Source organism: Sorex fumeus, unplaced genomic scaffold, assembly GCF_029834395.1.
Source record: "Sorex fumeus unplaced genomic scaffold, SorFum_2.1 ptg000036l, whole genome shotgun sequence".
Taxonomy (NCBI): Eukaryota; Metazoa; Chordata; class Mammalia; order Eulipotyphla; family Soricidae; genus Sorex; species Sorex fumeus.
Genome location: NW_026606093.1, coordinates 16,663,772 through 16,676,133, shown reverse-complemented (window position 1 = coordinate 16,676,133; position 12,362 = coordinate 16,663,772). Strand labels below are relative to the sequence as shown.

The 12,362-nt window shown below is 41.9% G+C and overlaps 1 protein-coding gene across 1 annotated transcript in view; it reads right to left on the bottom strand.

Moving 5' to 3' along the window:
- Positions 1-1,136: 1,136 nt before the first annotated feature.
- SHISA6 (shisa family member 6) overlaps positions 1,137-12,362 on the bottom strand; it is a 444,694-nt gene continuing 433,468 nt past the window's right edge. Inside the window, exons 4-5 of the mRNA XM_056117818.1 lie at positions 3,929-4,081; positions 1,137-1,792 (exon numbers count right to left, since the gene is read on the bottom strand). Coding sequence (XP_055973793.1) covers positions 1,242-1,792; positions 3,929-4,081 — 704 coding nt within the window. The 3' untranslated portion in view covers positions 1,137-1,241. The remainder of the gene's footprint in view (positions 1,793-3,928; positions 4,082-12,362) is intronic.

Here is a 12,362-nt window from a genome sequence, read left to right as displayed (position 1 = left end):
GAGAGAGACAAAGAGGGTAAGAGAAGGGTAAGAAAAAGAAATGGAGAGAAAGAGAGAGGGAGAGAGACAGGGACAGAGGGAGAAAGTGATGGGGATAGAGTTAGGAAAGGATCCCAGTAGGGGCCAGTGGTAGGAAGATAGCGGCTGGAAAAGTACAGAACAAGCCTCTCAGGTCTTCTTCAGTTGGACTAAGAAACCTCTCTAGAAGCCTCCGTCCCACTTGACGTGCATAACTAGAGAGAGGAAGACCCTAGAAGGCGGGAATGGTACACCCCTGAGACCAGGGTATCACAGTGGCCCTCCCCACCCACTGCTCTCTGGCCAAGGACAGATGTCTCCAGGGAGTAGAGCAGAGGAGAGGAAGGCAGGCCAAAGTGGCAGGTCATAGTTCAAGGTCAAAAGGCCTAGAAGAATAGTGATATAACCATGCTTCTGAGTAGGACACCCCAAATGTCCCTGCTCCCCATCACTCCTCTCCTCAGGGAAGGCTGAAGCAAAGTCCTAGAGAACTCAGAAGTAAGAAATTTGGAGTCAGAGAACCATATAAAGGCTTGCAGATGGGGCAGCCAGCTAAAAGTCGACAAAGTTTCCAACGAAGCAGAGGCAGCAGACGGAAGAAAATCCATTTCTTATCCTTGGGCTGGAAGAGGGGTACAGAGCCAGGTGGGGTCAGGAAAGAAAGAGTGTCTCAGTGGGGACCAGAGAGTTACAGTGGGCAGAAGAGGCTCATTATTGTGCTTATGGACACAGCAGCTCTCTGGCCCTCAGAGAGTCAGCAGGCAGTTCTTAGGCACTAGAAGATTCCCAGGATGCAGTTCTAGGTAAATGAGTGAGACCAAGTAGCCTATTCAGTCAGCCGGTGGGCCAAATCAAACCCAAGCAGATTCACACCAGGGTGAGGCTGTAGTTCTTGGCTGACAGAACCTGCTGCTGAGTCCCCAGGAAGGGTAGAAGGGCATGTGCGACTGAAAGTTGGAAAAGGTAATGAGATTGGATCTTAGCCCCTATCCTCACACCTTCTACCTCTCAGAGTGACAGTGATCACGCTGGATCCCTAATCTGAGCGTGCCATGTCAAGCCACCTGCTGGATCTCCAGGAGTATGGCTTTCTGGACAAAAGGCGCCCCTCTGTTCTCCCACCTCCTGTGGACGGAACCAGGAAAGGGAAGTGAAGAGAGCAAGTGACTCTGCTTCCACTCCCTGTCCTGCTCCCGCCGGGAAGCCTGGCGCTGCCTGCTTGGTCACACGGTCACTTCTGTCTTGCTGGCTGTGTAGCAGGTGTGGTGGCCTGGGATGTAGTGCAGTTGCTCCACGGTGTTGTGTCTGCGGGAGGCGAAGGCCTGGCGCTTGGCTGCAGTCTGGCTCTGACCCAAGGTGGCGTAGGAGTTATTGGAGGCACTGGGATGGGAGTGCATCTTGGTCATGCGGTAGCGATCCAGCACGGGGGTGGACACAAAGACGTCCGTGTGCGAGATGGCCCGCGACAGGGACTGCTCAGGGAAGGCCGTGCGCTCAGGGGACAGCAGGGGGTCCTGGGAGTGCAGCCGCTCCGTTGAGAGCAGCTGCTCATTGGACAAGATGCGGTCATAGGGCATGCCAAACTCATCCGGGAGACCCCGTTCCGGCGAAAGGACTCTGTCCTGGGACATGGCCCGGATGGGGCGTCGCGGTCGCTCTCGTGACAGTGGCTTCTGTTGGGACATCTGGATAACGTTGAGAGGGAGGGTTCCTCGGGCTGCGAGGTCAGGCAGATGCCGCCTCCTTGTGTAATATTCATCAGCATCCTTGTCAGCTGTGGGAGAGAGAAAGAAAAGGCACTGAAAAACCTGCAAGCAGGAAGGAGTGAGGACCCTGAATACCAGACAGGCAGAGCATTGCTTCTCTATGGAACGTGCAAACCGCTCCCTATGAAACTCAATAAATGGAGATTTGGATTTAGATATCACCCTCCGCCACCAGTACCCTTCATTGTGCACATACACATTCTGGATCTGGGATGGGTCCTCAGGCTGTATCTCTAACATGCTCCCAGACAACGCTGATGACATTGCTTCATAAAGCACCTTGAGTATTTAAGGGTCAAGGGACTTCCTCTACACCCCAACTAGTCCAATGACAAATCCACACCACAGCACTCATACCAGTGTAGCTTCTCCCACACAGGTCCCGAAACAACAGCAGTTGTAAAATTGTTGATGAAGTTCAGAGCCTCTCTCTAAGGAAACGGGACGGTTAACTAGATTAGATGCTTCTTGCAATATGAGTGCCTCTTCCTCCAATGAGGAGGTACTCATGAAAATGTTTGATCATAACTTAAGAATATAGTAGCTTCTTTCTAGCAACATCCAACACATAGAAAGCCAACACATGGCCGTCTCCCTCCTACAAAACCACAGAATTAAGCCCACACATACTCTGCCTATGCTTACAGATTGAAGGCATAGAAACAACCCTAATTGCTCACTGTATGGAATATTTCACCTTTCTCACCATCCAGAAGGACTTCTCAAGATCAGAGTGCCTTCTGTACCCTGAAATTAGACACACACAAATCTGGTTTACTCTAAATTTCAGGAACAAAAGCCTTTTATTGATATTATCTAGATACCTGGGCTGGAGCGATAGCACAGCGGGTAGGGCATTCGCCTTACAAGCGGCCAACATGGCTGACCCGAGTTCGATTCCTCCGCCCCTCTCGGAGAGCCCGGCAAGCTACCAAGAGTATTCGATATGCCAGACACAGTAACAACAAAGTCTCCAATGGAGACGTTACTGGGCCCGCTCGAGCAAATCGACGATCAACGGGAGGGCCTTTACCTTTACCTTTACCTGGGCTGGAGCTATAGCGCAGTGGATAGGGCATTTTCCTTGCACGTGGCCGACCTAGCTGACCCGAGTTTGATTCCTCCGCCCCTCTCAGAGAGGCGAGAGTATCTCGCCCACATAACAAAGCCTGGCAAGCTACCTGTGATTTATTCGATATGCCAAATACAGTAACAACAAGTTTCACAATGGAGACGTTACTGGGCCCGCTCGAGCAAATTGATGAACAATGGGAAGACAGTGCTATAGTGCTATCTAAATACCTAAAACTTGTGGAAATGTGGATGTAGAGAGAGTCTGGCTGCAAGCCCACTTTTCTGAGGGCAATTCTTCATCTAAATGCATGTATCAGATGCTTTGGGTCACCAGATATTGTACCTTTTTTCAAAAGATAACTCCATGTAGACTCATTCATTAAATATATTAGATGTTCATAACTTTAAGCAAATGTTCATCATAACAATTGGGTGTTCATCAAATAAAACTGATTGGCAAATGAGGGAAATAGTTCCATGAGTTGTAAAATCAGGAGATAAGTATTTCTCCACCATACATATTTTGAACATTTTATAGTTTTAAATGTATAAACTCTGAAGCTTCCCCATACTGAAATGGAAGAGCTGGGATCATTGGATGAATTGCTTTCAGCTGAAGAGATAGAGCTTGAATATGAGAGTGAGGGGGGAAACTCTCAGTTTCTCAGGACAGTGTTGACTGTGTTAGTGAGGGAGTATATTCCCACCATTGTTTTTCTGAAGGGAGTCTCAGCTCTAGTATTGTTACATCCATTCTAGGATAAGATTGAGAGCAAGGTTGAAGGTAGATGGGGGGGAATTCTGCAGAATGGTTCTCTTGCTTTTTCAATTATTTTATCCTGCAGATGACATGATTCCTTCTTTGGATCTGGGGGTTTATTGCAGGGATCCCTCAAACTTCTGGGGAGAATGGACTCAGGAAAACATCAGAGCTTACTGATCTTTTATTTCATGCTATTCCTTGCCCATTGTTCTTGAAATGGTGCTCTCAGAGGCAGAAGAGACTGAAACACCAGAAGAATGTGAACATCTAAGAGGCAACCTCCAAGTTTTGGAAAAAACCCACTTACTAAGTCTTTTCAGGGATGAGTACTTGCTGGGGTGTGACTTTACTGCAGATTCATAAGATGGAGGGAGGTGGGTCAAGTTCTGGAAGGAGCGGGAGAAGGAGAGGTCATAGGGTTCCGTGGCTGACGTCAAAATGTTGTTCATCCGTGGCTTCTCTGAAAGAGAAATGCAGGGAGAGGAAGCTTGGGTTAGTGAGGGAAGATTTTTAATAAGTAGAAAGGGTCATGATTTTTTATCATCTACATCCTGCATAAATGGGAATAATGACTAATTTTCCCTCCTGTTCAGTTCTAGTTGTCAGAAAACCTATGATTGGTGCAAACTATGTAAAAATACAGCTGTTACTGCTTACGGATACAGTTTGCCATTCTTTAAATGCCCGACATGATTATTTCTCCTGGTACTGCTCTGGGCTCTTTGATGAAAATATAAACCTGATGGAGCTGAGAGGGAGTCATAAAAATCCACTTCAATTTTTAGGTGTTTTATTTTATAGCTTCAAGGAAACTAGAACTTAGGCTCAGTAAAATATAAATTTGAACGAGGTGAATGATTGACAATATCATTTGTGAATGCTATCTCAGACCCAGTTCCAGTAAGATTCAACTCATACTACTGTTCACGTTCCAGGTTTTCCACCCAGTCTCTCAAAAATCCTATTCCTAAGGCACAAAGTCATTTTTCTCTATTTTCTTTCATTTACTCTATTTTATGAGCCATTTTCCTTCTCTGATCCCAGCCAGTGGTGCTCAAGGCTGCTCCCATATCTGTCTGTGCTTAGGGATCTCTCCAGTAGTGTTGGGGAACCATGCACTGCTGGAATTAAACCTGAGTTCTCTGCATGCAAAGCATGATTCAGACAGATCCTTGAGCTGTTTTTCTGGAGCAGAGAAATTTCATCTTATTCAAGTATGTTTTGATGAAGTCCCTTTCACCAACTCTGAAGTTGTTGGAGAAAAATGATGTTGACAAAAAAAAAAGCTATTAAAATATTCTCTTTATCTCTCTCTTTCCCTTAACACAGAAACTTGCGATTATAAAATCTGATTAGAGAGAAGAGAGTACTGTTTCCTGCTAGATATGGGGAAATAGAGAAGGAAGATGAACCTCTTCAGTACTTGATTTACATAAGGCACACAAAATATAAATAGAATCAGTTAGAAAATAGTATTGTTCCCAGGTATGAGTTAACTGAATTGCTATAGTCTGACTGCATTATTATCCTCTCCTCTTTACTTTGGGATTCCCAAGAATTGACAGGATTCGCCTTAGAAAAATATATCAGAGAACTGTGGTTCCCTGTACCTGTTGGTAAAGTGAGTGCTGAATCGTGGAAGGGTGAAAGTCTATGAATAATGGGGAAAACAGAAACAGTCTAGATTAGCAGGAAGAAATTCGTAGAAGGAACTCCATACTTCTGCATCCCTCCTGTCTGCACGCACTTCAAGCACTGGGTAGAGACCCAGGGAAGCTAAGCCAGTGAGCTGGTGTTCACGGTAGCTTGGTGAATATGTGAAAAGGTGGGGGTGCTCTAAATCCCCAAGAGGTCAGAACACGCTGTACAGAAAGAGCATACATGGTGTGCTAGTTAGTAGAGTAGGCAGGAATTCTGGGAGAATGTTACCCAGGACTGGATAGTACACAACAATACCTATGTGCTTGTTTATTCACTTATAGATATGCTGGAGAAGAATAAACTTCCCTTTGAATGTTAACATCATGCTCCCGCTGCGGGCATCTCTCAGTTCACCCTGTTCCAGATGCAACATTTCTGGATGTTCTTATTCATATGGTTCTCCAAAATATGCTTTTGAGCCACAGCCAGTTCTTCCTTGCCTTCTGCCTCCAATATAACTGCCTCTTCCCTCTTGCTCATGCTGTGTCTCATTTTTCAATGCTTTCTTGAACTTATGCTTTATTTAGAATTCTTCTTCACTTTACTACTTCACATATATTTATCCCACAATTGTACCTGATCTTCCCTCCGTTATTGCTGTACATAGAATTACAGTCTATGTGATATCTGATCAATTAACCTGGATTGGTCTCGTGGATCATCAAAAATTGTAACCCCTTTGACAAAATCCTTTCTTAAAAAATCTTTTAAGGCCCCATCATTTACAACATTGCTCATGTAGAGTTTCGGGTATACAATATTCTGATACTAATTTCATCACTAGTGTCAGCTTCCCTCTACCACACCCCCAAAGTACTTTCCCACCTCCAAGCAGCCACCTGACGGGTATACTTTTTCCATTTGATTATTGTAGGGTCTCCTGTCTATAGTGTTGTTTCCTCTGCTGTTTAGATATATGCACATGCCACACCTCTCATGACCAGCTTGCCCAAGGTTCCTAGTCCCAGCTCCTGTTATCACCCATCGGCCTCTTCTTAGTCTACCCCTTTCCCCACAACCCAAATTTCTTTTCTTCCCTTTCATTCTAATAATCTAGGGACAACAATAATCTAGGTAGCCCCCAAAGCGATGCCTTGCATTCCCTGTCCTATTATTTTATATACCGTAGATAAGCGAGATCATCAGTATTATTCTTATATTCTTATATTATATTCTTATATTCTTATATTATATTCTTATATTATATTCTTATATTATTATATTATCTTATATTATCTTATATTCTTATATTATCTATATTATCTTATATTCTTATATTCTTATATTATCAGTATTATTCTTATTCTGATTACTTAACACAATCTCTTCCACTTCTATCCAAATTGTAGTGAATTGCATGCTTTCAATGTTTCTTGTAGCTGCATAATATTCCATTGTGTATTCATGCCACACAGACATCAACCACTCATCTGTTGTTGGATACTTGGATGGATTCAGTACCCTAACTATTGTAGAGTGTTACACTACACAATGTGTAGTGCATATCTACCTGGGGGTAGATACCAACAAGTAGAATTTCTGGGCTGTATGGTGACTCTATTTGCATTTTGTTGTTTAGTCTTTGGACCTCACTCAGATGTACTTAGAACTCACTCCTAGTTCTGTGCTCAGGGATCATTTCTGGTGCGGTTCAGGAACCATATGTGGTATTGAGGATTGAACAAGGGTTGACTTTGTGCACAGTAAGCATCTTACCTGCTGTAATATCTCTTTAGTCTTGGTGACTTTTTCTTTCTTTGTCTGAGAAATCGTCATACTGTTTTTCATAGGTGTTGAACCAGACAACGTACATACCAGCAGTGATGAGAGTTCATTTCATCATGAGAGTTCATTTTTCATTACATCCCCGCTAACATAAATTGTTCCCAGTATTGATATATGCCAATATAACTAGTGTGAGATATCTCATTGTCATCCTGATTTGGATTTCCCTGATAATAAATGGATTTCCATTTATTTCCATGGATTTCCCATGATAATCACCTTTTCATGTTCCTCCTAGCCTTCTACCTTCTTCTTTCTATTTCTGTTCTATTCCTCTCCCCACCTAAAACTTTTTTTTTTTTTTGCTTTTTGGGTCACACCCGGCGATGCAGAGGGGGTTATTCCTGGCTCATGCACTCAGGAATTACTCCTGGTGGTGCTCAGGGGACCATATGGGATGCTGGGAATCGAACCTGGGTTGGCTGCATGCAAGGCAAACACCCAACCTGCTGTGCTATCACTCCAGCCCCATTCTTTTATTTAAAAAAAAACTTTTTTGGTTGTGCTTGTTGTTGTTGGTCTTTTTTAATTTCTTTATAAATCTTGGACATTAACTCTTTGTCTGATGGGTTGAATCTGATATCTTTTTCTCCCATTCAGTTAGGTATCCTGTAGTTTCAGTCTGTGTTTGACAAGTCTTATTTTCACTATTTCTGAGGCTTTTCAGAATCTTTGGCCAAAATTACAAATTAATTTAATGTCTTCTCTCTTTTGAAAATCAAGATAAGCTCCTCCACCTTTCTTTCCCAAATGGCATTATTTTAGCTACTGGGGAATGTATAACATCCAACAAAAATTCTGTTCTATTAAATGATATACTGGCCAGGTCAGGGAATGGATTATATCTATTCTTATTCCCTTGCACCAAGCGAAAGAGAAAATACAGGAAGGGGAGGAGGAAAATTGTGACTCCTTCTTTTGTATTCAGGAGATTGTGCTTGTATTGGCTCCGTTTGGGGAGAAAGCTCTTTCTTCTTTCAGAGTGTTACTGAGCCAACAGAACACTTGCTTGCCTTTCCCAGCTTCCCTTCCTGCTGCAGCTTTCCACACCAGGGTCATTCCCTAGAGACTTTCTGCATCTGTCTTCTGATTTTCTCTTCCAGCCTTCTTGCATAAATTCCCCCACTCCCAAAGCTTCTGTCACTGCTTTGAAACCTTAACTTACATCTTCAGCTGTTACCTGTCTCCAGATTTAATATATACATGCCTAACTGCCTATTGAATGATTTCCCCTGAAGATCCTATGATCTTATTCTGCTACAGATTTCCAGTTCTATACTCATCATCATAGCTCATATGCATGACTACTTTATTAATTCTTTAGATTATATTAGTAATCTCCTTATCACCAGAGCTTTTGGATTATTATCTTGTAATTAATTGAATTGCCATTATAGTCTGTTAGCAATTCAGTTTTCCTAATTCCTTCCAAATGTTTCATAATGAAACTTACTTTTCTGTGATACTGCTAATATCATCATTGTAGCTTCTTGTAACTACTTTCTCCAATTTCTTCCATTTTGAACTATTCCTAGACCTTGCCACCTGTCACATCACATACAATATTCTTTCACCTTAATATCTCTAGATTGGCATGCCAGAATAATTCATTTTCTCCTCCTACTATAATATCCCTCAATCTTGATGCTGACACAAGTGTGGTAAGTTTCTATGCGAGGTGAGTGATTTAAGTTTTATCAATTTTTGACTGGTTTCAGAGGTTACTAATTTTTCATGCCAGTAATAAATTATACCTTGGGTATCCTTGTTGAAAAGAGAATTTTCACTCCTTGCTATAGACACATGGAAATTGTAACTGGAAAAATTGATCCAGATTGCAAGTAAACATTGGTTAAGACTATTACACCTTGACAAAAGTCTTATTTTAAAACATTTCTGAAGTCTTTCAGAGTGTTTGGCTGAACATAATCACTGTCACTGTCACTGTCCTCCCGTTGTTCATCAATTTGCTAGAGCGGTCCCAGTAACGTCTCCATTGGAGACTCCATTGGAGACTTTGTTGTTACTGTGTTTGGCATATCGAATATGTCACGGCCAGCTTGCCAGGCTCTGCCATGCCGGCGAGATACTCTCTGTAGCTTGCCAGGCTCTCCGAGAGGGGCGGACATAATAATTAATTTAAAGCTTCTCTTTTTTTAAAATATCAGATAATATCTCCTTTATTTTGATCTTAAAAAGACAAATGACAGAATATCACTTTGATATGAGATGAAACACTAAGGAATCAAGTTCTCTGCATGTGAAAGTCAAGTGTATAAACTTGCAGGAGGATAGACACGTGGCATCTTAACATTGGCCAGAATGAGTCTGTGACCATGTGGCTAGTACTATTTAATATAATATTACTATTTCCTTGATTACCTAAAACTCACAGACAGGAAATTTGTTAAAGAAGATTTTGTGGTTTTCACTGTGGATTTAGCATGCAGTACATTCCGTTTTGGGTGAACAAGGAGTACTCATGAGATTCTGGGATTCCACTGGTGATTCTCAACTGACTGGGTTAGTATGGTTCAATGCTAGAACAAGAGGATACAATGCTGCTCAGATCCTGTAGTGCTGGGGATACAAGGTGACCTTGAAATGCTGGGAACCTCCAGAGTCACACTCTGTGGTTCTTGAAATCTTCAGGGTCACACCTGGTGGTGTTCAGGAGCCTCCAAGACTGTAATAGCAATACTTGAAGGATCATATGGTGCCAGAAATTGAACCAGATAGGGTGCAGCTAGGTTATGAACCTTACATGTTGTACATCTCCCTGACCCAATAACATCTTTTTTAACCTTCACTATACTTCTTTGTATTTACGGAGTAACTTCTAAAATGCACAGGCTTGGGGACAGGGAGTTGGCTAAAGGATTAGGGCGTGTACCTTGCATACACAAGAACTTGAATTTGAGTTGTAACACCACAGTCCACACCCTGAGTACTTATGGGTAGAACCCTAATGGTGCCTACTATCTCTGAAACTGAGAAGTACCTCAAAATAAATTGGGGTTTAAAATGGAAATATCTGGCTCAGTTGACTATTACCAGGAGTATTCCTCATTACCCCTGAGCAATGCTTTGCCCTAGCATTGAAATATCTGGCTCTTAACCAGGGACTCCACAAAATTTAAGACCTCCAGGAAACGAATAATATGTTAAATGACGTAACACTGTAGCACTGTCCTCCCATTGTTCATCGATTTGCTCGAGCGGGCCCAGTAACGTCTCCATTTGTGAGACTTGTTACTGTGTTTGGCATATCGAATACGTCACGGGACGCTTATAAAAAAAAAGAATACATATTGGATGATCTCACTATCCTGTAGCTTAGCTAATAGCAAATATTAATATCAAGAAAATAAAAAATATCAAAAGTGGGACTAGATATAGATATGAATAGGCTAGGGAATGAGAATGAGTGGGCAAGAGAGGCTGCTGCAAGATAACAGGGCAAGGGCCAGGCCTTTAGACACTGCTAGTTTAGAGGTGTGTTATATGTATATATAAGCCACACACCCAAAAGTATTGCAACCATGCGACCCAAACAACCATAATCAAACTGGAAAACAAATGTGTTTCTTAAAGAGATAGCTTGGAGTAAGACAAATCTGGGTAGTGATCAAGGGACATTGACCCTGGTGTGGTGAGATTGGTGTTGGGACATTGTTTGCCTGAAACACTGTTATGGTGATCTTGTATATCATGCTGTCTTAACAGGAAAAGAAACTATGATTTTAATAAGTCCCAGACCTTTTTAATGCCCCATAAAATGAAGGGAGGGGAAAGTTTTAGACTCAAAGAAATTCACTTTCTGTTTCTATTTCTCTCCTTTAAAATCAGGGTTTCCTTTGTCACCATAATAACCCATCCACATCACTAGATTCTTTTTGATTAGCAAAGAGGCTCTGAGTGGATGGAGTGGATTGGATAGAAGAATGATGGAGATAAGGAGGCATTTATAACTATGCATATCTAAAAATAGAGAACTGAGCTGTCAGGAAGGGGATACCTTAATTTAAGGTGTACTTTATGAGGAATTTACTCGTCCGTGGGTCTTTATATACTGGTGTCTGGGTGCATCAAACTGATATGAATTGCTCACTGTCTGGGTTTTAGAGTACTGAATTCAAAGCTATGTTCAGCCTATAAATATAACTCAATATTTCAGAAGCACATATTTTAATTGTGTGCAAATCTGCATATATTGAACAAGTCTTAAAACTATTAGAGTGATAGTTGTCAGAGTCTAGAGTTCAAGGCAATCTATTGGTATCTAAAACTAAACAATTTGGCTTATTGAGTTGCATTATTGTTTCTAATTAATACTCTTTCCCCCCTTTATTACATGCAACTAATTTTAACCAAAGTTGTAAGAGAAGGTTTTTGCTTTATTACAGTAAATTAGAGCTAGGTAATACACTGAGGACTAGAAGATCTCCTTCCAGGTCTGGAGAGATAGTACAGTGGATAGGGTGCTTGCCTTGTATGTAGCCAACCAATGACACTAAATGACACAATGTTTGGTCCTCCAAGGCCCACCAGGAGTGATCACTAAGAACAGAGTGAAGTAATACCAGAGCACTGCTGCCCACTCCCACTAGTATTTTTGTAAGTAAAGAAAGGATGAGAGTATCAGATAAGCATGTTTTAAATATTTCATCTGAGTTTAGTTATCACCAGGTAAGGGAGTATTTTACATACATTTAATAGCACCATTTTACCAATTATGTTACTGGCCCTGTGCTACATTTTCACACATGCTTTTTAGAAAGTCATCTTCAGACACTCCACAATCACCTTCAAGCTCAAGGTCAGACTCTACCACTCGGGATGAGCCTAATCCAGACATTGATCTGTTGAAAAAATCAGGTATACAGGTATTGTGACTCAAATTTCCATGCTCTCACAGAGTGAGGATAGGCTACCTCTCCCCTTCTCTCTGTTCTTTGAGAGTGCAGCTGTCACACCCATGAACTAACTCTGGCTCCAAATAAGCTCATTTACCAGCCATGACTGAACCCCAAAGTCACCATCCAGTTAAAAATTTAACTCTATCTGTATCACCCCATTTAAAATTTTAGAATTCCTGGAGCACACGTCCACCAATGTGAAATCTCAAACTCTAGACCATTGATATACCAGGAGTAGCACACTGAACTGGATGGTATGTGAAGTATAAGGCAACCAATCTCAATTAAGAAAATATTAACACATATAGCTTAACATGTTAGCAATCTCTTATACAC